The 25,204-nt window shown below is 50.2% G+C and overlaps 1 protein-coding gene across 1 annotated transcript; it reads left to right on the top strand.

Moving 5' to 3' along the window:
* Positions 1-299: 299 nt before the first annotated feature.
* On the top strand, positions 300-17,433 carry IGF2 (insulin like growth factor 2). Its single transcript, XM_027702090.1, has 4 exons — positions 300-778; positions 8,323-8,485; positions 15,344-15,510; positions 15,967-17,433. The coding sequence occupies exons 1-4, from the start codon at positions 674-676 to the stop codon at positions 16,207-16,209; spliced, it is 678 nt and encodes a 225-aa protein (XP_027557891.1). The 5' UTR covers positions 300-673; the 3' UTR covers positions 16,210-17,433.
* The last annotated feature ends 7,771 nt before the right edge of the window (positions 17,434-25,204 follow it).

Below are 25,204 nucleotides of genomic sequence, written 5' to 3' on the forward strand. Positions count from 1 at the left end.
GGGGATTCCCGCAGCCCACTTCCCACCCGGGGCCGGCACGGGGGTTCAAAGCCCCCACCCGGGGTAGCAGCTCGCAAAAAAACGGTGCGGCACAAACTTTCTGTCCCCTCTTCCCTCCCTGAGCTGGACTCCGGAGGATTACGAGGGAGAAGGAGGGAAGAAAGGGAGGGAGGGAGGGAAGAGAGGGGGTTAGACAGCTCTGCAACATTATTGGCTGCGTGGCCGGGCTGGTGCTCGCCGGCAGAGCATGCCCATTGGGGGGGTATAAAAGGGGGGCAGCCGAAGCGCCCTGCCTGTCTCCTCGCTCGTGGGGCAGCCAGCTGGGAGCAGCGGGCAGTGAGGCAGCCGGCCCCTCCGCCCCGGCCAGGGGGACGCACTCAGTAAACACAAAAGTGAGAGCCACTCAAGGGGCAGCCAAAGCAAGAGGAGAGAAAGAGAAGGGAAGAAAAAAAGGGTGAAAAAAAAACCCAGGAAAAAAAAAAAGGAAAAGGAAAGGAAAGCGCTCGCTCGCTCTTTCTCTAGAATAACAAAATACCTGATTGTAACAAAATAACATCCTTCAGAAAAAATCCAGCAGGGACTTGACATACCAAAAAGGCAAGGCGAGGAGAACGTGCCAGGGCCCGAGGAAGGCGAGCCAAAGCCGCGATCGCTGCCAGGGCAGGAGAGCAGCATGTCAAGCGCCGGGGCACACACGGATGAGCGCTGCCGGCAGCCCGCCTTCCTTCCCGGCCCGCCGCCGCCGCAAGAAGTTGAGAGTAGCAGCGGCAGTGCCAAGGTAAGCGCCGCTCCGCGCTGCTCCTCCGCGGGCAGAGGGCGGTGGGATTCCCGGCGCCGTGCCGGGCAGAGCCGTGCCGTGCCGCTCAGTTCCATGCCGAGCCGAGCCGCGCACAGCCGTGTCATGCCGCGCCGTGCTATGCCGTGCCGAGCCGCGCCGCCCCGGGCACAACTGAACCATCCCGAGCCGCGCCGGGCAGAGCCGCGCCGGCCCCGCTGCCCGCCGTCCCCACGCGTGTCACTAGAGGGACCCCGAGCGCCGGCCCAGCCGCTGCTGGCGGGGCGGCCCCGCTGCGGTGGGGTGCGCGGGGCATCCCCGGGGGTCCCTCCCGCGGCCGCCCGCACCCGGCGGCGGGGATGCTGCGGTGGGACAGCCCTGGCGCGGCGCGGAGCCGGCGCGGTCCCGCGTGGGGAGCGGCGGAGGGGCGGCCGCGGCCGTGCGGGGGCCGGGCCGGGGCTATGCGAGGTCACGCAGCGCTGCGCGGCCCCCGGCTGCCCGTGGCGCTCCCTCCGCGCCGAGCGGCGGTGGGAGCGGGGGGACGCGCGGGGAGGGGACGGGCAGTTCCCCGGCTCCGGAGACTGGAGAGATTATTAAACTCTCGTCTGCAAAACACTGCGGTGTGTTCGGTCTCGGAGGGATAAAAATACAGAGAGGAAAAACAAGAAAGCGAAGCCAAAATGGAGTGAGAGTTAATGGTTGGCGTGCAACCTTCTACTTTCTGTGATTTTTTTTTCTTTCTTAAATTTTATTTTTCTTCTGCTTCCTTCCCAATTGGTTTTCTCTGCAGTAATTGTTTTAAGAGCGCAACTTGGAAAGGTTTTAGCACTCTGAGCAGTAGGGAATTGGGGCACATGAGGGAACTCGGATTTAGCGTAACTGTACCAGCAGATGTGTCTGCCTCGCCTCCAGCCACGGGTACTTCAGCAGGGTTGCTGATACGCCAGGTCTCTCTCGGGTGGTGTGGAGCAATCAAGTGTAAAAACAAGGTTTGTGTGGGTGGTTTTAAACAGGCACCTCGGGAGAGCCGCTACTTTCAACCCAGTCTTCCTATACAAAGTCTGTTGTTTTCTTCCAAATGCCGGGATGTGCTTGGGAGGCTGAGGCCCGTTTTTCTTTGGGTTTGCTTATTGTCAGGTTGTGCGTGTAGGGGGTGGGGAGGGTGAAGCGTGTTGGGTTTCTTTATTTGGGTTTCTTGCCTTGATTTAGAGTGGAGTTGAGGAGCCTGGGTCATGGGGTTTTGTGAGGGTGACTTTGTGCTAAGGACATCTGGAGGTATAAAACTGACTGACACTTCTGATTTGAGCTCCACTGCGCTGTTTTGGACCCAACTTGACAATTTTGGTGGGGGTGAATGGGTCAGAGCTGTAAATCTTGCTCCATGTTGTTGACACCCACACAAGTTCACTCAGCCTTTCAAAAGGGGCTATCCCAGCTCCTGTGAAAATTCATTAAGGGATAAAAGATTTGACACCGCCGGTCCCCTCCTACCACCGCATGAAATTTGAGAGCCAAAATGTGTCTGCGTGTGTGTCCCAGCGCTTTTTCTGACAGGTGATCTTTTTTCAGCCTGGCTGGAGGACTGCTGCTTTGAGCAGTCAACCTGGAGTTGTCAGTGCATGTCTTCCCCTTGATTCCTATAGGCTTCAGCATGAGCCCAGCTTGCCTCATGGAGCACCAGAGAAAAGCATTTCTGTACTTTTCTTTTTTTAAATAAAGCAAACACAGCAGGTGAGGTCTTATTTTTAGAGGGACTGAGGAGTTGGTGTGTTTCCAGCAGTGCATACGAGCACTGTAAGTGGCCCACCCTCTCCGAGCTCGTGTCCTGGGACTGACCTCTCCGATCCTTCTTTGGATTGTCTTTGCTTTTAAAAGCTGATGAGTGTCTTAGCGGGGCAAAGTGATATCGGCCTCCCTAAGCACGTTTGTCTGAGGGGTCAGGAGAGGTGGGGGGCACAGGGGGAAGAAATCTGCCTTGGCATTGCAGCCCAGCTCTGAAAGGGTTAAAGTTGCTCTGCCAAGATATAAAGCAAGTTCAACGTGTTGTGGGAATATCACTTGCCAGTAGACTCCAGTCACCATGATTTCTGATTTAACAGCTTAACTTGCTGTTAACTTTCCCTGATATACTCCAGGTTCTGGAAGAGAATGCAGAAAGGAGAGAGGAACAATAAAGAAAGGAGTTAAATGAGGCTACGAAAACGGACTTAAATCCCTTCACTGGGTCCTGCCAGCTGTCTTTAGAAGCGTTAAGCAAGATTGCGTTTCCTTTTTTTTATACAATAAATCAAATGTTCCTGGGCTGCATACCAAAATTTGTGCAATACACTCTTACTCCCCAGTGGGGTGAGTAAATGGTACTGAATACCCCATTCACCTTTTTCAGCTTGATTTTTCCACAGTCATGGTAGTTCTCGCTGTAACATGTATAGACGTGGGGTGCGGGCAGCGCTCCCCTGCCTGCCTCAGCCTCTGTCCCGCAGGCAGAGGAGACAGGTGGCTCTCCTGGCTCACAGGATGGGAAGAAGAAAGGTGACCCCAGGTGTGGGGCAGAGTGGGCTGCTGATGGGGATGAGCAATGAAGACAAAAAAAGTGAGTGCTAAAAATAGCAGCAGTATTGCCATCCTCAGCCACATGAATGTCATGCGAGCCAGGTGCCAAGAATTGTGAGGTTGTTTTTTTTTTCTTCAAGCTTGAGCTAAACAACAAAACCACTGGTCCCAGGTTGGTTTTATTCATCTGACAGCTTAGTGGTTCAAAGTTTTGTGTTTTGAAACTTGCTTCTTCCAGGCTGTGGAAATCTCTTCATTTCTCTTTTAGATGAAGAGGGAGGCCTTTCTGTGGCACAGCATGAAGTGGCTCCTCTCCCTTCAGGTCCTGCTGGGCACCCCACCCTTGTGCCTCTGCCCAAGATGCAGCTCCTAGGTGTTTTTCAGCTGCCAAGGCACCTGCCTCTCCCACTGGTCTCCACTGTTCCTTTGCTGTTTGGTACCTCAGGGCGTCATGGCCTGGCACCCCATGTGAGGTTGGGTTGCCCCATGGGCAGGGGTGGCATTCGCTTGGCACATGTGAGTTTGGCATCCTGACCCTTCAGGATTGTTGTGCTCAAAACCGGGTCAGCTCCCTACTCTCCTGGGGCAGTCCACAGAGAGGAGTAATGCAGACAGGCAGATGTTCAGCATCTCTCACAGGCAATCATGTGAGTAGCAAAACATCAGTCTGTTCACTATTTTTTGGAGGAGAGGTGGAGTGTGAAGGATGCTGGGATGTGCAAACTGGGGTTTTCCCTCTGGCACACACAGCTAGGTTAGGGCTGGTGACTTTTTGCTGTGCTCCCTTTTAAATGCTGCAGTGCTCCACAAAGAAGCGAGATTTTTTTTTTTTTCTGTCCAAATCCAAATTTTACAGACTGGGCCATCTGTCAATTCCCTCCTACGTTGTTCTGTTCATATTAAATTGCAATGAAGGCCAGACTGAAGAAGGAATTAGGTCAGACAGGAGGTTTAGTCTCCATTTTTGGGGAGATGTTTGTTGCCCAAGAGGCACTGCGGTTTGGTTTGCTCAGAACAAGCCTGGATGTAAGGGCTGCCTGAACTGTTCTCTGAGATTTGGCAGGTGGACCTTTGAGTGTGTTGTGGCCTCTTGGCCCCTCACTCCCTAGCAGCTGGACAGTAATTGCTGATCCAGCTGATTCTGGAGCAGATCCTGAAATATCTTATAATGGTCTCAGGTGGGAGGGCTATTCCACTGCAGACCTGCCCTCAGTCTCGCTCCTGGCACACCACGGCCACTTGTAGAAGACGCTCTCTGTTGGACCTCTCTGCTGGATGGGTACAGCAGTGAGGCAGGAATACACAGGAGTTCCAAGGTGGCGGCAGCATCCTGCATATGGCAACTCATGGCTAAGCTGTTTCTAGTGGCAGCCTGGCCTTGTGTAGGGTCCTGGGAATGCAGAGGAATGCAGGAGAGCAACATGAAGATGGAGAGCAAAGCAGACCCTCTCTGGGAAAGAGAGACCATCAGTGTGTGCTGATGTCCTGTCTGAGCTTCTTCTGCGCTGAACATGCTGCTCTCAGATGCAGGTCATTCAGAGGAACTTCAGACGTGATTCCTAGGATGGTACACAGGGTATCTGTGCAACCAAAAAATTCCTCTTGCATCACCCTCTTGCACACTATATGGAGTCCAAGCCCTCGTTAGAAGGAATTTGGTGCTCAGGTTATTGAGCATCCAGCATGCCTAGCACTGCTATTCCTGTTACATCCTGAAGCCTTTGAGCTCTCCCTGGGCACATGAGGAGGAACAGCAAGCCAGCATGGTTGGTTCAACCTGCCCTGGCAAGAAGGGAACTGTGGTGGCTGTAGTCTCTCTCCTAGTGGAGACAGGACCTTGTTCTTTAGGGAGGTGACCCACTTCCCTCTCTATGCCTTGTTCCTGTTCCATGTCATGTAAGAGAGGCTTTCTAATAAAATCTGAAGGTATTTTCAGCCATTGTTGTGAATTTACTCCTGTCCCACAGCTGGGGAGACTGTGCCTGTCCTAACGCTTGGACCAGAAACCAAAAGCTCTGCTGTCCCAAGTTTTCAGTGGAGAATGAAGTCTTGGAGGTGTTCAGAGGGCTTCGACTCATCATATTGAGCAGGATTTGGCCATGAAAACTGAGGCCCCATGCAACCTGTGCAGCTGGTCATGGGCTGCAGGTACCCAGCTGTGCCATGGCACCCTCTTTGGGGGAGTAGCACCTGCTCCAGCAGCCATGGCGAGGCAGGTTTGAGCTCTCCTGCCTGGGTGCTGCTCATTCCTGCTAGGGGAGGCATGTGAGGGCGGGAAGGATCAACTGAAAGGTCACTGGGACATGAGCTGGTGATGGCACTCTGAGAGCCTGTCTAGCCTTTGTGGGGACTTTTCCTCAGCAGAGTTAGTAGGGCTAAAGTGAGAGGGAAGAGCTTACAGGGTTGGGTTGGGTTGTGGCTCCATCAAACTGGAGAGAAACTGCAGCACTGGGTAGTAAATAAAGATGCTTTTTGCTTTGCTGCCTGGTTTCTCATTACACAGCTGCTGGAGGGAGTAGGGAGATGCCAAGGTGATGGCAGTGGAAAGGGCTGGCAGTTGGTGCATGGGCAAAGGTGGACTTCATCTCATTTCACACCTCCAGGTTAGCCGTGATCTGGATGACAGCACTGGGGTTGTCTCTGTCCTAGCGGCTTCAGGGGCATTTCCTGGATGGAGTTATGGGGTGTGTGGCCACCCAAAAAGAGCTTGCGGTGGAGGCAGGGAAAACTGCCAGGGGCTGCCTTATGCTTGTGGTGCGGGTTGCGCAGGAGCGGGTATTTTCCGAGGAGCATGAGTGTTTTTCCACAGAAGGTATCAGGTCTCCCCAGCGTCAGATATCGCCCCGCTGACAAAATCTCGCTCTCCCTTTGCTTTTCAGAGCACCTCACCCCTTCCTTTAGACTGAATGTGGAGAAAAAACAGGGTTTGTCACCTGTGCCACTAAGCAGCCCCTTCTTGGGGGGGTTGGCTTTGGCTTGGCCTGCTCATTAGCCAGCGTTAGCCTAATTGGGGATGGGGGATTATGTAGGTGTCCTGAAGTCCCACATCAGTGCCTTCAATGGCAGTACTGGCTGTCACACATCTGTCACCCTGGCAATGAGCTGCTGGCACTACCCAAGCCCTGGGGACACCAGCAAACAGGAGATGCATGTAAAAGAAGAGGAAAAGGGGGGGGGAAAAAGGGAAGGGAGCAGGATCATTGGTCTTTTGTCAGTTGGAGATCTGGCTGACGATGTTGCTGCACCAGAGGCGTGACTTCAGCAGTGAAGGTGATGCTGTGGTCATGTCGGGGAGGCCCAGTAAATACCTGTTGGCCACTGGATAAAAAAAAATCAAGGTGAAAAGGTATTGGTGGCAAAACATTGCAGATTGGCAGCATGGTGTCACAGCCTAGTGCTGTCCCTCCGCTCCTACTTTAATACAGAACAAAGCCCCTGCAGTATGCCAAAGGGATCATTGCTACTGGAAAAGCTCGTCCTGGTTCTCATCACTTGCTGGTTTGAGACCAGTTTGTGCCCAGGGCTGCTGCCTCTCTTGTTGAGAGCCCAGGAGGACTTTTGTCAGCCTTGATGGTCTCTGCCAGCACAGGCTGAGCAATACTATGGGCATCAACGTTCAAGCAGGGTGGATGCCCCCCACAGCCCATCCAGATCTTGCAACTTCTTGGCTTTTCTTGCTGCTGGTCCCTGTCCTCCCACTGCTCAGTAGAGCCTGCGACTTGCAATCATGATGCATTTCTAGCAGCAAGGATTTGAGCTATGTGCTAGTAAAAATTCGGTAGCAAGGGTGTCTTTATTGCTGGCAGGACCGTAGCGGGGCCTCGGGGGAGCTGGGCTAATTTCCTGGCTGCGCTGCAGACTTCCCCTGTGACCTTGGGCGAGTCATTTAATCTATCCTGGGCTTCAGCTCCATCTCCGAGCATCCCGGGAGGGTGAGGTAATATTCATTAACTGATGTTATTCTCGAGTTGCTCAGATGCTATGGTGATAGCTGGATGTGAAACCCAGCATCTTGGTTGAATGTTAGCAAAGAGAGGGGATGCTCTGCTTGAGATTAGGGTTGCCACACACCGTCTGCTATTTTGACACACTTCTCCTCTTCATTTTCAGCTGACCTGTCTGGTCACCAGTGTTATTTGGCTGTATGTATACCGTGAGGCTCATCATTGAGGGACTATATTACCTTCAACCATCCACGGGTTTTGTCCCATCCAGTGGGGCAATAACAGCCTTGTTTTACACTTACAGAAGGTGACACAGAGGTAAAGCTGGTTGCTGGAGTGGAGCCAGGGGAAATCTTTGGGCTAGTTAGCAAATATCCAGGGAGTTTCTTTTTTAGTGCTCTGCACTGTCTGATACTGCCTTGGTCCTCCTTGGTGATGCTGCAAGTGTGTTTCCCATGGTACTGCGTTGTTCCTGAGGGATGTCTTCTCAGTCCCAACTCTCTTCAGCAAACATGGCTTGTGCAATCAGCCCCTCGATTGTCTGAGCTTCACATGCCCAGGACAAAGGCTGTTATTCCCAGATTTCCTCAAAAACAGCTCTAGGACAGGTTGAAACTTCACTTGTTTCTGCTTTGGGGGGACATGTTTTCAGGTATGGCATGAAAACCTGTCACCAGGAGAGGGAAAAAAAACCCCTACTGATAATAATTTGAATGAATTCCCATGTAAAGGGGGGAAAAAATAAAAAAAATCACACTGTTGAAAGAGCAGAGGGAATAAAAGCCTTTTAGATGTAGGTTGAAGTGGGATTTTCCAATGGAAAAACTACTTCAATGCAAACCTTGTTTGACTGAGTGGCTGCCCGGCAGGCCGAGTGCTGGGAGCCGGCCTCGCACCAGCGGCTGTCGCAGCGCTGCCGATCCTTTCCTGCAGCATCTCAACATGTCCGGACATCAAACCCCCAGCATGCTGTGGGCAGGGGGCATTGCCTGGGGGAGGTGGAGGAGAGGGGTCTCTCTCGCGATGTTAATGCTGTGCCTCTGTCCTCAGGTGCAGAGGATGTGTGCGGCGAGGCGGATGCTGCTGCTGCTGCTGGCTTTCCTGGCCTACGCACTGGATTCAGCGGCTGCGTACGGCACGGCGGAGACCCTCTGTGGCGGGGAGCTGGTGGACACACTGCAGTTCGTCTGCGGGGACAGGGGCTTCTATTTCAGTAAGTGCTGGGCAGCTGCCAACAGCAGGAAGGATGCTGCCCCCACCCCACACCCTGCTTCAGTGGAGCCAGGCCGGGAGGGAAAGGAGGGGTTTCCCAGCCTGGTGCTTTTCATGATTTCCTTGTATGTGGAAGTAGGCCAGGAGAAGAGCAAGAAAATGGACATGTTCAGGGTGGCATAAACTCACTTCATGTCAATTTTGGGCACTGTCTTGTACCATGGGGAAACTGGGTCCCACATATGATGCTCGGGGAAGTTGAATATCACTGGGGAACCTTATGTGGCTGGCTCACCAGTGATGTGGGCAAGTCATTACAATAGCGAGGATGTCTGCAGCCAACTCTCTGCTGAGCTTGGGTCCTGGCTTATTCTGAAACGTTGCTGCCTAAGTGCTGCATCTGACAGCAGGCAGGGAGCTGAGCACTCATTCCTGGGCAGGCTTTGCTTTGGTATAGCAGCACCTTCTATGCTGCTCCCAAAACACACTTCATGACCTCCTAGCTACCTGATGGTAAACTTGTTGCTGAAGAGTGATGTCTTATCCTTTTGCAGTGTAGCTAGTGCAGAAAAAAAAAGAATCGCAGCATTGCTGTTTGCAGAGTGCAGATGGCTTCAGGCCAGTTGGCTGCAGCAGGCTTTCCACCAGGATGCTTTGGGTGTTTGGACCATTGGCATTAGCAGTACAATGGCTTAGCTGGTAAACAGGAAGGATGAGGAGTAAACCAGTAGCAATGGATGCTGAGTGATCTATGGGCAAAGGTACCTCGAGTGTGATACCTCGTTTTGGTGTTTCAGTCCTCTGCTCTGCTTGGGAGAGGGAAGACCCTGTGTTTTGCTCCCCACGGAGGACTGAACCACAGACTAACTGACTACAAGAAAGATGCAAAGCCAAATGGGGGGAAGAGGATGGAGATACCAGCTGCACATGGTGCCATGTATTTGACAGTCTTGCCTCTGCCTTGTGAAAAGATGTTAAAAAGTCACTTTCAAGTAATGGGGTGGTTTTTTTTAAGTACTGGAGTTGAGAGCCAGCCTCTCTCTTATTCCAGTCTGCCTATGCAGGGAACAGGTTGCCGCAAAGTTGGAAGATGACTCTGGATATCCCTTTGCAACCTGGGTGCTTTGCCAGACTTGACTGGTGCTGCTTGCTGAGGTTGGGCAGGGAGAGGTGCAGGGATCCCACACCCAGCCACAGCGGGGTTCAGGCTGTGTAATTCCTGGCAGGTGGTTGGGCTGCAGATGGCTTTGGAACTAGCTGGGGCAATCACCCTGCCCCATCACGGCAAGCAGCAAGGTGTTTTCATGGCTCCCTAGCTATTGTGGGCAGGCAGCACATTTGGGGTGCTCTGGATGCATTTCCCTCTTGTGACTGATCCAAGCAGTGAGGGTTTGCATGTCAGCTGCTCTTCCTCTTCCGCCTTTCCTCTGCCAATGGGCCCTGTGCCGGCACTCAGCCAGGGTGGCAGGTCTGGGTCTGGCCTTACCGGCACAGCAAGGAGGCAAACTCCTCTCCCGTTCTCTTAGCTCTTCCTCTCCCTCTAGATATAGAGGAGCACCCGTCTTCCTCCCATGGTTTCTCTTTCCTCCTCCCCCTCTCTGGGGATGAAAGGGAACGGGGCTTTTGTTTTACGGTCAAACTGACCTCCTTTCACCTCAAATAACCCAGCTGCCCAGGCCAAAATAAAACCACTTTTGAAGGGAGACAAGTCTCTTGGTGCCAAGTGACCATTCTGGTGCTTGCAAGGGGATTCTTGCTTTTTTTTTTGTCCTCTCCTGTCTCTCCCCCATTCACCTTTATGAATATTTCTAGAGAGCCCAGGTGCTGGGGATAAAGCAAAGTTCCCCCAGTCCAATATTTTAACCCCTTCAGCAACTGACCAGCTTGTGCCATGCAGGGCTGAAGACGTTTGGGCAATACCTCTACTTGAAGAAGGGTTTTGTACATCCCCTTTTCATTTAATTTTTCACCTTCTACCTCCATCAGTTGGCCTTATAAGTGATTAATTCTCCTGATCACATTCATCTTCAGTCCTAAACCCACGTGTCACTATGTAGACGCGATAGGGCACAGTTATGTTGCACAATTGTGGGGTTTATGTCTTGAAGTTGAGCACCTCACAATATGGGATGTATGACCTGATGAGCAACCTGTGCTAATGCAGTCATTCATATGGGAAGTAAATGACTTGGGCAGCCTTGTCCCATGGGTATGCAAGGATCCTGCTTGCTGAACAAGGGTTGTTGAAGCATCTGACTGCTAACGTTGGAAAAAATCAAAAAATGGTATGAAAATACATTTTTTTTTTTTGCTGCAGCACTTATTTAAGTACTTCTGATGTTCTGCATTCTTAAAAGTGAGCACTTTGCTAGCAAAGCTAGCTCTGAAATACAACACTCTTTGCACGGATGCAAGGGGATGCAGTGTACTGACGGTGTTTCATCCCCCAGGCATCTGGTGCTGGGGAAATATGCAACCTAGACTGAGCAGGGTGCACCCCTGATAACTGGAATGCCTGTCCACTGGCATGAGGAGTGAGTCCCAGCCCCCAGGTGCCCTGGGAAGCATTGTGGTGTGCAGGTGCTTGAGGCTGAGGATGTTGAAGCTGCCTCCAAGAGTTGGGGCTGCAAAAGAGCTGCACTAACAGGGGTAGGAGCCAGCACACTTTGTTTTCCTCTAGCGATGCCTCATCTCAGTGACTTTTAAGGCTTTTGGGTTGGCCTGCAGCTGCTGTCAAGGTGGTGGCTTCCTGCCGTGGCTCTGTGGCAGGGTTGGAACCGCTGTCCCTGCTCCCCAGCACCCGCCCAGGGACAGCGGCACAGCCCATGGAGGAATTCTGAGTGCAGCCCAGAGTGAAAATGCAGAGTAGGTTGAGAGGAAGCCTCGGCCGTGAAGTTGCTGTCATGCAGCGCTAGCAGGGAGGGAGAAGGGGCTGTAGGGGGAGAGGCGGCCGACTTCTCTGTAAACAACAGCTCCTGTTTCCTCCTTTCCAACAGCTGATAAGAATTTAGCTCTTTGCAGCCGCTTGTGCTGACGGAGCACATTCTTGCGCACCCGCCGCTCCTCCGAATAATACTAGGAAAAAGCAGGGGGGAAAGTGTGGTGCCGGGGTGGGGGAGGGCCAGGCTGGGGGCACTGGGACGGGGCCCGGTGCTGCACAAAGGCCCCCTTGTTGCTCCCAACATTCCTGCGACAGGGGCACGGGGACTGTTTACACCCAAAGTCCCCTTCCACTCGGCTGACCGCCTGATTGACCGGAGGAAAGAGGACCCAGCCAGGGTGGCACCAGCACAGTGCACCCCTCCCCACAGCATCTGTCCGGCCCTGGTGAGAGTGAGGAGCCCAGAGCAGTGGGGTGTTGATGCTAGGGAAGGGACCCTCCTGTCCACGGTGGCCATGGCAGTTTCACTGCCTCTGGTACAGTGGCACAGCTGAGCTGCAGGTATGTGGTCTCTCTGGGTTTGGCTTTGTACTTTTTCTGGGATGCCCAGCTCTCCCTGTCGGGATAGCCCACTGCTAGGCTGCAATAACCCCAGGCAACAGAAGGGCTTTGCACCATCGGGTTTTGCATCACTGAACTTTGCATCTCTGGGCTCATACCCTCAGCAGTGCTGTAGAAGTTTTGGTGAAGCACAGTTTTGGGAAAAAGAGCCTAGCCATTCATTGAAGGCCCAGAGGAAGCATGTTTCCTCGGGAGGAAGTGGTCATTGCTGCGATGGGAAGTGGCTCGCGTGCCCGAGCGGTGCTGCAGCCCGCTGCCCACACAATTCTCCCCTGCGGGTAAGAGACAGAGTGGCAAAACCTTCCTTGGGTTTGGCAGTGGCAGTAAAGTGAGATGCCACCCATGAGCAAAAGCCAGGAAATTCAACCTTTAGTCCCTGTGTAAATTGTTACGGAACAAACACTTTTCCCAATCCAGGTCAGCAGCGATATTGCTGTTAGCCAGCAATGTCCTGGTGTTTCTTCCCTGGGTTGTTGTCTCCAGGTACTTTCTGTGACTAAATCCTTGTTTGCTATGTTTGCTTATTTTTTTTCCTAAATAACTCTCCCACAGAGGATTGTATTGGCATTTGGCAAGATCCGTATGGACAATTATGTAAGGAGAGATGTGTCCTATTGGACAGTCGTGGTGGAGCTGGTAGTGGTGCCAGCAAGGGGAAGGGCATGCAGCAGCTTTATGGAAGAGAGAAAGGGCAGCACATTTGGGGCTGGGGGCCACACGTGTGCCCACTGGCTGGGCAGGGGCAGTGGTCAGGGAGGAAAAGGCCATAGCACTGCGATTGGTCCCTGCTGGGAGCTCACCATCGATGGTGCCACACCTGGGCATTTGCTAACACATGGTGACATGATCTTCTCATGCATACCCATGCCACAAATTGCCCTGGGTGGCATGGTGGTGAATATAGTCCCGCTTTCCTTATTGTTTTTTTCCTCCCCTCTTCTTTCCAAACAAACACATAGCTGCAAGTGGGAAACTTCTGTGTTTGAGAGGAGACATGTAACCTTTCAAAACCTCAACTTCTCCTCAAACCGTGTGTGTCATCACTTGTGCAACCTTCTGTTCAGCGGGAGTGTGAATGCAGCCCTCTGGGGACGTGCTAGCAAGGGGGGGTGACTTGAATTTTTTTCTCTTTCCCTTCCAAACTCTCCTTTTGCCCGTGCTCAGGATGCCTTTCTGGAGCAGCCCAATGCTTCAGCAGCCTGCCATGCCTGCAAGTTGGGCACTGGGATTGATGGGTGCTGAGCAGGGGCCGTAAGCAGTGCAGGGTGTTGGTGCAGCGCACCTCTTCCATGGACCTCACTGGGCATTGCATGCATAGAGGAGAATGCAGCTGGCCCCACGCTGGCTCCTCTCCCCTGTCTTCTTTGGGCATCACCACCCAGGTGGCCTACACTGGCATTGCTTGTGCAGCTGCGGGCACCCAGCACACCTGCCCTGCCTCTAAAGGGAGGTCTCAGTCCAGTGTGCTTTTTGGACACAAGTATTTACATAGAGAAAATTAAACTCCTAACAGTGTTCTCTTTGCTGAACCTTTACTAAGAGTGAACCATCCTTCTCACCTTCCTGTGGGGCTGGTTTAAGGTTGTCCGTGAAATTTTTCTGGAGAAAAAGAAAAAAGAAAGGTGGTGGCACAGGGGGGACAAATGTGGAAAATAGAACGTTTAAAATGACTCCCAAAGGTGGGTCTCATGGTATGAGTCAGCTGCCCCATCACCCTGATGCCGTGTTTGTTATTGTGACCTCTGAGCATGGTGGCAATGCACCAGCATAGAGCAGAGGGCTCCATGATATGGGGTCACAACCAATTTTAGCAGAGTGGGTGCCCTGCTGCCAGGGCTTTTCCAGAGCCAGCAATGAGGCATGGTCGTGGGGTTTTGCATGTGAGCATTGCACACATGGGGCTGCGTTGTGCATGGAGGGTTGTGTTGAATATGCATGTCTGCATTGAATATGCACGGGGCTGCATTGAATGGACAGGGCTGCATCCCACATGCATGTCTGCATTGCACATCTTGGGCTGCTTCTCACATGTGGGGTTGCACAGTGTACATAGATAATTCCTGTGCTTTGCACTTTGTCCCAAGGCACTTTGGGTGGGCACCCAGGGTGGGGTATGCCCCAGGGAAAGTGGTCAGCTCCTTCTAAGCCAGGATCCTTAAATCTTCACCGAGGCTTAATACTTGAATGCCTGCTTCCTCTGGAGTGCAAGAGGGGGCATCATGGGTCATGCACAGGGCCAACATGGACCATTTTGTGTGTTCCTGCAGGCCAGCTGAGGTGTGGAGGCTTGGCATGGCTTGGTGAGCACTGATAGGCATTGCACTTACACAACTTGCTCTCAGTTTTTCCCATGCTTAAATTCTCCTGGTTTCCAAGCCCCACTGGTGCTCGCCTCTGCTTCCCTCGCTCGGAGCACCTTGCACTGGGAAGAGGCAGTATGTAGAACCCTGGCTGCAAACTCTAGAACAGCACAAAAGCACAATATGCTGTGTGCAAAAACATAGAGAAAATCCTTTTGTTTTGGGCCAGTTTACATTTTGGAAGTCACAATTCCCAAGCAAATTTACTTTTCATCAGAAATTCAAATTTACGCATCTCTTTTATTTCAAGAGAGGGAGGAAACAGTAGAAGTGATGTAAGCTTTTCCTTTGGAGTGCTTTGGTCATCGTTAAGCAGCTACATGAAATGCACTTGGTCATTGCTGCACCAGACATGGACTTTTGCATCCTTCTGCAGGCAGAAATGGGAGAGGAACCCTTATTAAAAGATTAAGTTTAATAGCTATTCTTGGCGGGTGTGGGAGCCTGTATTCTTTCTGCAGCTGTCTCAGAGCTGTCCCATCTGGTAAAATTTAGCCGCCTTGGTTCGCTTCACCTGCCTGAGTGTTGACCCGACAGAGGGAGGTTGGCAGCTGCAATGCTGTGCTGCTTCTTTCTAATGAAATCTGCTTGCCAGGATCAACATCTGAGACAGTCACAGTAATCAGCACAGAGCTGGCGGTCAGGCTGGGCTTGAGCTTCCTTGCCTTAGCTGCACTCAAAAAGTCCACCCATGCCAGAGATATAGGAGGGAGATAAATCCCCATCATTCAAAGTGCCTTTAAACTACAACTGGAGGCACAGGGAGAGCCTGTTGGCATCAATAACATTTGTCTGGGAAAGTCTTAGCATGAAACTTGGCTGGTTTGCGGGTGCGTGTCAGCTGGTTTGGGAGAAGCGCTGCTATTTTTGAAGCACGTAGAACCCACCAGTCTCTGGTGGCTGGTAGAGGGATGCTTGCAAGGGGATAGGTGCTATGGAGGTAGGGAGAGGGTCCTGTCCAGGTTGGTGGATAACGCAAGGGTCTCTGCTGTTGCAGGTAGACCGGTGGGACGAAATAACCGGCGGATCAATCGGGGGATTGTGGAGGAGTGCTGCTTTCGGAGCTGTGACCTGGCTCTGCTGGAGACATACTGCGCCAAGTCCGTCAAGTCGGAGCGTGACCTCTCCGCCACCTCCCTGTCAGGCCTGCCAGCCCTCGGCAAGGTAGGGAGGCTGTGCCGGGATGATGGCATTTCTCTGAAATAAATAGTGAGACAAAAGATTGGAAGGCCGTGGGTGGGAGAGGACAAACCCCAGCTGCAAGATTTGTTGCTTCTGCAGAGCCTTTGAGAGACAGTCACCATTAGCAAGTCATGCCAAATAGCCTGCCAAAAGGCAGCTTTTATTAAAGTGGGGGACCAGAGGTGGGCTAGGTCACAGTCATAGAATGGTTTGGGTTGGAAGTGACCTTTAAAGGTCATCTAGTGCAACTGCCCTGCAATAAGCAGTGACATCTTCAACTAGATCAAGTTGCTCAGAGCCCCGTCCAACCTGACTGTTACTGTTTCCTGGGATGGGGCAATGTTTCCATGGGATGGATGGAAGTCCAAGAGGGGAACCACCCTCTGGAGTGCAAGCAGGCTTAAGCAGAGGCTAATATTGCTCTCCCTCTCCTTGCAGGAGAGCTTCCAGAAGCCCTCGCACGCCAAATACTCCAAGTATGATGTGTGGCAGAAGAAGAGCTCCCAGCGGCTGCAGCGGGAAGTGCCCAGCATCCTGCGGGCTCGCCAGTACCGGTGGCAGGCTGAGGGGCTGCAAGCGGCTGAGGAAGCCAAAGCGCTGCATCGTCCCCTCATCTCCCTGCCCAGCCAGAGGCCTCCAGCGGTGCGAGCCTCCCCGGAAACGGCTGGCCCCCAGAAATGAACCCTGACCAGCTGTCTCGATTTTTGATCTCCTGGGGGAGGGCGGGAGGACTGGTGATTCCCGACCCCCAAGCCCCTCCGTCCCCGGGGCCGCTGAGCCAAGGAGCGGGCGGCGGGGCACCCTCACGCCGCTCTGGCCCCAACCAAACAACTGACACAGCAAGGAGGGGATGGTGGCAGCAGCGGCGGTGGCGAGCAGCACCGCTCCCACGGCATCGTCCTTTTGGGGTGGGGGGGAGGGTTGTTTCGTTTCCCACACCTGTTTCATTCCCCCGTTCCCCCAGTATTTCCAAGCCTGTACTTGCAAAGGGACAGTTTGGCACTTGAACTTTTTGCTGCCGGGTGCTGCGTGACATCCCCGGTGCCAACACCAGAAGACAAAAGAAAGAGCAAGAGGGAAAAAGGATATGAAGTTAAAATTTTTTTTAACCTTTTTTTCTCGTGAAGAGTCCATTCCATGTCTTTCTTGACAATAAAGTGAAAAAACAATAAAATGGGGAGAAATATTGAGGGATAAAATTTTTTTGCCTCATTCCCACCCCACTTTTTTCTTCTTTTTGTTTCTTTTTTTCTCTTTTGGTTTTCTTATTTTTATAACTTTCTTTTGCACCTTTAAACAAAAAAATGTACCTGAGAAGAAGTTCCGAGGAGCCCCCATCTGCGTTTTTGTGTGTGTGCTTCATTACAAGATTCCAAATCGACTTGCACCTTTTTGAAATCACCGATGATGTGAGAAAGAGAGGAAGAGGAGAGAGAAAGCGAGAAAGAGAGAAGGAAAAGGAAAGGGGAAAGAAGAAAAAAAAGAAAAAAGTGAGCTGATGCTCACTTTAAATGGAGAAGGCGTCTGCATTGCACATTTGCCACGGATTTAGTTGATTTATATATATAATATATTATATAACTTTTTTGGCAAAAAAAGCACTATTTTTATGGGACATTTTGTGTAGTATCTGAAGAGGGATTGTAATGTTTAAAATGTGTTATGGTGCTAAAGTAAGTTGGAAGGGAAAAAACCCAGAAATAGCAAGGGAGGGTGGGGAGGGAAGACAAGATAGCGAATACTGAACTTGAAATTTTAGCTTTTCGTTTTAGGAAAAGTGTGATAAATGTGTTTCTTTTCTCTTCTGAAATATAGCTTGGTCATGACCATATGAGCTAGTTGGCTGTTACTCATGTACACAGATGCACGCACACACAGAAATACATCAACACGCATCCTTTTTTTAAAAAAACACAAAACCAACAACAAAACAAAACAACAAAACCACCGCAATTTAGAACTAAAAGGGAACTGTTCTAGAGACAAACTATTTTGAATGGTGAAGGTGTTGCCAGTTACAACTCAAGGCCCTGCTTCTGCACGGACCCTTGGCAGAGCTTGGCTTCCTGAGCCACAGGGAACTTACCGCTTCTTCCCCACCCTCACAGCTTGCTTGTGCACCGATGCTCCAGCTCGAGTGGGCAGGCGGGCAGCCCTCAGCACCAGGCCCCTGCAGAAGCAGCAGCAGTTCCGCGCCCTGCCATCTCCTTTTCCTTCTCTTGCCCTTTGCGTCCTTCTCGCCGGACCCTCCTCTCCCTGCCCCACGCCTCCCGCCCTCCTCCTCTCGCTCCCCTCCCAGGGGCTGTGCAGGAGCGGGGCTGCACCAGGATGGCTGCAGGGCTGGGACCGCTGCTTGGGATGGGGGGGAAAGGCAAGTCTCTGGCTTGAGGCTTGAGGCTCGGGACTCAGTGAGTGTATGGGTTTGAGAGGTGGGCAGAGGGCTGTAAAATAGGTTGGGTTTAAAGTAATATATATTATCTGTCTAGGAACCGTAAAAAGGGGGGAATCAATTACATCTCCCTGATATACTCTCACTTGCTAATAAAATGGGGACACTGTTAACCAGTTCTGTACTTGCTTTGTCTTATATATCCATACATTTAAAACATAAAAAAAGACTACTTGAATTGTATTCTATTTCGTGGTTTGGAGGGGAGGGCTAGGGGGAGTTTTGAGAGGGGGAGGATTTTAATGTATAATCCTTTTGTTTGTTATTACCTTGCAATGTTGAGCCATGAAGCCTTTGTTTAAAAAAAATGGCACTGCAATACACAACAAAGAAAATCCTTTATTTATTTTATTAAATATATATGGAAAAAAAATGAAAATCAGTCCAAATTAAGAAAGGGGGGGGAAGGGAAGTGGGTGGGGTGGGAAGGCAAAATTTAAACAGAGCAATTGCAATTTTTTTTTCCTTTTCATGTGTCTTTTTTTAAAAGAAACTTAGTTTTTATTTTTTAAAAAGAGAAGTAAAAGCTTTCCTGGATGCTTTGTACCAAAAAAGAAAAAATTAAAAAAAAAAAAAAGAAGAAAATCTGTTAAGCAAATAAATATCCATCCAGAATATGAAGCCTGACTTTTACTTTTCATTTATTTTTGCTCCTGGGGTGAGAGTTGGGTGGGAAGAAGGCCACACCAAGCACCCTCCTTGTGGAGAAACAGAGTGCATTGCAGCTCCTCTTTTGGAGCTCAAAAAACTGCAAGAGAGGGTAAAGTGCCCTTAAACACAACCATGAAACCTCAATCTTGTGGCAGATACCCCCTGAAACCACCAAGGTAAATATATGCCCAGTGATTCTTGACCAGATTTGGGGATGTTTCCTAGCAGCTGTTGTGACTTGCTCAGCTTCCACCAGTTTGGGCTGTTCCCAGAGACTTGAGAGCTGGATGGGAACTGAGAGTGCAAAAAGGAGAAAAAAATGTCTTATTTAGGGTAGGTTTCCTAATAGGTATTGCTTGTGTGGTTTCTCAGGGTAGAAAAAAACTTCTCTTAAGTTTTTCGGAATACCAAATAACTGCTTTTCATCGCATATTACCATCATGCATCACTGTAAATGGGAGGTAAAATACTGCAGTTCCAATTTGGCAGTAGAGCAACTGGAGTTAAAACAGTGCCTAAGCATCCCTACTCTCACAAATCTGTGCAGCTCCACTGGTATGGCAAAGACCTTTGTCTTGCTGTGGGGTAAGGACCTCACCAAGCCCAGCCTCCTGCCCCAGATGACTTGGGCTGGAAAAGATTTTCCACCTCAAAGTGGCATTGCTGATTTAGGCCTTTAAAAATACATGTTCTAATACAGTTTCTTTTAAAATTTTGCGACAAGCAAAAAAAAATAATTATTTTTTCACACAAAGTTTTTTCTCTTGGGATTTTTGTGGTTGGTCAGGAGGGGGTTTGTACAGATGCAGGGCTGGCTGTTTCCTCTGAACATGTTCTTTATTGCAGGTCGAAAAAGAATGTGTCTGCCTTCCTGTCCCTGTCCCAAGACTTGCCACAGACCTTTGGTTTTCTTTGCATTAAAATATGTCCCTATGAAGGGTGAAGACTGACTTCACTGTGGCTTCTGGTTGTCACTGCTGGAAATTTTGCCTTTGGGAGCTTTGGTTCTTTTCTGTTCTTAGCTGTGTAAGCTGCCATCATGGGGGCATTTAGAGACAATTAAAAAGCAAGAAAAACTTCAACCAAATCTCTTGCCTGCATCCCCCAGGGAGCAATACAGCAATGCTGGAAGCACCATGAGGATGATGCTTCCAAGCATGGCTATTCTTAAACCTTCTTTTCTGCCTTATCCTGTCAGAGGCCACCACGGGGCCAGACCTGAACAGCTCATTTTTTAGGACATAAATCAAGAAACTCTTCAAAATGTGCCGACTTACCTTTTGGTTTGTCCAGGACTGCCTTTACTTGCAAGGAGAGACACAAGCTGCCTCTGAGCATGATCCTGGCCAGAGGGTGGGAGTCTGGATGAAACTGGACCTTTGCTTTGTCTCAAATGTCTCTTGTTGCCTGCAAAGCCTCTTTGCAGGTTGGCAGACAAATCATGGGCTTAGCTTGGAAATCTCAGACTGCAGGCTTGAGAACAAACCAAAGATGCCATGTTTCCTCTGGTGGATGGGCAGAATTGACTCTGATTTTTGTACTGATGCCTTTATACACAGGTATAGTTCCAAGTGGTTAGCTGTTGGATTTCAGAAGCATGGGAGGCTGCAGCAGCAACAGGCAGTGATCCCTGGGGAAGGAAAACTGGCAGATCTGGGCTCCCAACACATCTCCATGACCAGCCCAGCTGGTCCAGGGACTCCACCCACTGCTCTGCTGACATGCAAGAGGGTGGGGAGGAAAAGGATGGTTTCAGCAGAGAAGTCCTAAATGCTTCCTAGAGACCCAGGAACAGCTGGGAAAGTTGATGCCACATCCTAGTCCAGCACCAGCTCTGGCCCCTGAGTCTCACCATTATCATGTAACTTTGCAGGCAGCAAAGGGCAAATTTTTTTGCATAAAGCATCTCTTTGGAGGGTATTTTCTCAGGTGATAAACACAGGGATACCGGGAAAGAGGGAAGGTCCAATTTGCTGTACAGAAATGGCCACAGTGTTTGCAAGGTATGTAAATCAGTGTAGCTGGCTTTGTCTGGATAGGGGGAGACACAAGTGGAAAAAACACCACCAGGTAACACATACTTTTCCCTTTGTCACCTCATTTTACATTATTTCTTAGCTTTTTTTTTTCTTTTAATCCAGAATGCAGCTGAGCTGTTACCTAGCTTTCAGTGAGTCATACTAGTGCCCATCGGGATGGACTGAACCTCCAGACTGGTTCTGCTACCTCTGTATCTCATAGCAGCTTCATCCCTTTAATCGTACCTGCTCTCAAAAGTCTTTCAGTGATGTACCTCACTGCTCTAGATGAAGGACCTAGCTGTAGTAGATGGAGGGAAGAACCATGTTTGTTGTTTTTGTAAAATACACCTGTTTTCTTTGTCGCAGTATGTACTGTCCACTGATGATTTCTGTGGCATTGGGAAGACCTGGGAAAGGTACTGCTGTACCGTGGATTATTTCGCTTGTGTGCATTCTGCAGTAGGCAAGACTCAGATGCTTTCTGCACCTTTTGTAGTTCTCATTTGTAATGCAGCATCAATAAAGCAAAGCACTTCTAACAACCTTCTAGAAGGCAGCTGGTATCTTTTCCCCCTCCACTTTATTTATTTTCTGAGGAGCAGATGAGTCATAAAACACCCCGAGGCTGGGGTAGCACAGCAATTCCACAGCTCCCGGTGTAGGCAAAGGGGAAACCCTGGTTTGCAAAGATAAATAGACTTCATGTCCCAGGAGGGGTCTGTCATAGCCACCAAGGTGCCAGGGTTGGCTCTCTCCCGCCCAGGTTGCTGAAGGATGCTCTAAGTGTCAGCAGGCAGCATGCACTGGCAGACATGACTTCAACCTACTGGAAAGGCACAGGTCCTCACAGGAATCTTGGCCTGTTTCGCTGCTGCGCTCCCAGCTGTGCATGGCCCAAGGAATGCACTTGCTCATTAAAATCATGTCAGCGTTTGCAGAGAGCCCTGAGAGAGCCTCTTTCCCTGCCGCCTTCTTGTAACTGCCAAAGGGGACTGAAAGCTGAGGTTTCCAACCTGCCAGGCTCTGGCTCAGAGACCAGCAATAGCCTGAAGGCAGGAAATTTCTGAACTGGGGTGTTTTCTGACTTGGGCAGCATGGGAGGTCAAACTTGACACACAAAATGGGCTGTTCTAGTCTTAATCTGGCTGCTTGCAGTTCTGGGTTTGGATTTCCAGGACAGGCACAGCACCATGGTAGAGCATCCATCTCCCAAGTGTGTTCTCCAAAGAGCAACACAACAAGCAGCACTGACTGGAAAGAATTAAGCTTATAACAGTCTTGGATGGAGAAAAGACACTATACAAGTATCTGAGTAATTCACAGATAGAACAGCAGAGACAAGTGCAGAACTTCCAACCACAATATACCTGTTTCACTTTTCAAAATTACTAGAAATAAAGTCAGCTTATACTGAATTTTCACTGCTCTCGCATCTATTTCTTTAACATGTTTGTGCTTTTTGTTGGTCAGCTTTAGAAAGAGCATAGCTCACAATTTTAAGACAGTGAGGTGAAATAATACCAATGATTACAATATAAAACAATGTATTTGCATGCTTTTCCATGGGAGAAGTACTGGCACAGTCTCTTTGCCTCCCTGTCCTCCCACCAGCTTGTTTAGATGAAGACTGTGCTCCTTCTGTACAAGACCACATCCTTCAGCTGTGTCAGACTTGAAAGGAACTGATTTAGGAAGGCAATCAAGAGCCCAGGAGATTATTATAAAGCTTTTTATTGCAAACAAATATTAAAAAAATTATTTATTAATAGCAATCTTTCCCCAATTCATCCAAATTTCTCGTTTCACTGCCTCTACTGGCAGGCCAGTGGTGACTTATCACTTCTGGTGGTATCAGACAAAGCCACCTATGACCATGCCTATTCCAATGACAGCCCTGTCTTTTGTCTTCTCTCCCCAGATGGAGGGACCAACTCCTTCATTTCACCAAGGTGACAGCATTTTGGGCACAATTTTCTTAAGCTCCATGTGAGGAGCACAGAGACTTATGAGTTTACTCCTCCAACTTGTAGGAGAGATTATTTCCCTATGATTCCCTCTCATTGAAAAACACTTACCAGGAACTGGAATTTTGTGTACTTGGTTTTCCTGTCTCAAGCCAGAAGGGCACACTGATAATGGTAATCTTTGTTTTCTTCACAGCTGGGGCATAGCTGAAAAGGGAGGGAGGCAATTAAGAGAATATTAAGATTTCATCTTCCAAGATGTTGTTGCTTCTGTTCCTCCTCCCTCTCTCCTCTGTTCCCCATGCGTAGCAGAGAAAGTGGCAGGAGTATTATTTCTCAAGGCCTACACTGACGTCAATACACAGGGTATTTATTTATGAAATTGAATCAAACAGTGGGGGAGAGAGGAGTGGAGGAAGATGGACGCGTGGAGCTTGCAGCTGCCAAGTCATAATAGAGCAGCAATCTCCCTGGATTTTTCTACCTTCTTTCTGGGGAAGGGATGAGATACTCAGAGCTTCGGAGGCCCAGGAAAAGAAAGACAGAAGAGAGAAACAGTAAAGACAGGCTTAACATTGAGAGTAGAGGAAAGGTATGGTGAGGAGAGAACCATTACAAGGTAAATAGCCCATTTCTGGTGCTGAGACATTCAGGTGCAGTCCTTATGCAGTGAGGACAGTGCCTGCTTTCAGGCAGGCTCTGACCAGGCTCTAGCAGCCCTGTCCTCTCAACCTTTTTAGTCTTTATATAGAAAATTCAGAGGGAATTTCCATCCCAATAATTAAGAATGCCCCATCCTCATTCACTGTTTCAGGCTCAGTCAGCAAATGGCTGTCTGGGGAACCCAGCACTGAAGTTAACATGAAGATTAAGTTGTTTCCTACAGTGAATGAGAAATGGTTTTCCAGAGTATAAATTTTTTCCATTGATATTACCTTGTGCAGAAGCCACAGAAAGAAAAAACTCAGGAAGGGAGAGTAGTTTCTTTTCTTTCCTAAGGAGGATACAGACACCAGTGCAGAACATCCACTACGGGGAGGAAAGGCAAAGGAGCACAGGTGACCATGACATCATGATGCCTTCAGCTTCAACTCTGGCAACTGTTGGGAGAAAGTGCTTTTGGGCATCTCTCACCATCCTGGAAGTTACGCATGGAAATGCAGATGGAAGTAGAGGAGAATGGCTTTTGTTTTCTCTCACCTGCCTGCTAGCTGGTTAGCACAGGATAGAACTGGGCAAGGGGAGGAGGCAAAGTGAGCATGAAAATCAAAATCCTGCTCTTTAACTCTCGGGGCTTCTCCAGGCTCATTACCAGAAAGCCTTCCCTGCACAGCTTCTCTCTCAGTCGGATGAAAGCCTGCTGCATAGCATGAGATGCAGATGAAGGAGCCCTGCAGGTCTCCAGGTTTATTGTTAAAGCCCGTGCCTTTCCTGGGATTCCCCTGCTGACTTCCCACTGTCGTCGATGAAGAGGAGGTGATACCCTGGACCAATCTCTTACTTAAAGGGAGAGACCTTGGAAACAGTGTCGAGATGTGAGCCAGCCCCAATCTTATTGTTTTTCCAAAATAAGGGAAGAGAGACATGTTCTGGAGATCCGTTTACAAGTCAGACTATCTCCAGTTATATAATGGCACAAGTCTGGCTGCCAGCAAATTGTTGCTCCGAGCTGGGGAAGACAATTAGCTCGCCTCTCAGGGCGGCGGGGGTGCACAATGCCGGCTTTGTGCCACCCTGCCACCGGCTCCGGCATGTGCGGGAGAGCCTGGCTCACCCATCATCTTCAGAGGAAGAGGTGGCAGAGGGAAAGGAAAAACCTCCGACTGCAAAGAGGCAGAGTCCGCACCTCGGTGGGTGCGCCCGCGCCAGGGCATGGATCGCTGCCGAGAGCTGGGCGCGCCGAGGATGGAGCCCGTCTGCGAGCGCTTTCCTGTCCCGGTAGTGAAGGGATGACGGTAAATCGGTTGTCGCGCTGCTGGGCAGAGACAGCTCTGACCCCTCTGCTGAAAATGGGATGGGAACTTTCGGTGTTTGGCTTCCTGCGCTTCCTGGTGGGCTGATGGATTTAGGCTTTCGCTGAAAGTCCTGGCGCTGCCTGCAGAGCTGGTGGAAAAAATGTGGTATCTAGAGATGGGAAATACCTAACCCGCTCAGAAATGCACTTACTTAAAAGGAAAAGGTGGTTTCCGGGTGAACTTGCATTCCTGTCCTTGACGGATGTGGATGGAAGCAGGGCTTTGTAACATTCAGAGTCTTGTCTGCTGCAATGTAACCAGCAATGAATGATAGCTGGTCCTGCTCAGAAACACACCTAGGCCAAAACAGGCTTCTAGTATGGTTATTCTGCTGAAATTGCATGCCTGGCTAAGGAGGAGGGACCTGCCACTGCTGTCCCCTGGGCATGGTGGGGCAGGGACATGACATGGAGCTGCATGTGAAGGACATCTCTCAGCTCTCCTACATGCAACAGCAGCCCTGGTTTCAGCAGGCAATGATGCGTGGAGAGGAAAGATGGTCTAAAATAAAATAGTGTCGTCAACAGCCGCAGATTAATTCAGTGAAATTGCTCATTGCTGCAAGGAGTTAGTGAG

The sequence above is a fragment of the Neopelma chrysocephalum genome, unplaced genomic scaffold, assembly GCF_003984885.1.
Source record: "Neopelma chrysocephalum unplaced genomic scaffold, ASM398488v2 Primary Assembly neopelma1_24, whole genome shotgun sequence".
Lineage (NCBI taxonomy): Eukaryota > Metazoa > Chordata > Aves > Passeriformes > Pipridae > Neopelma > Neopelma chrysocephalum.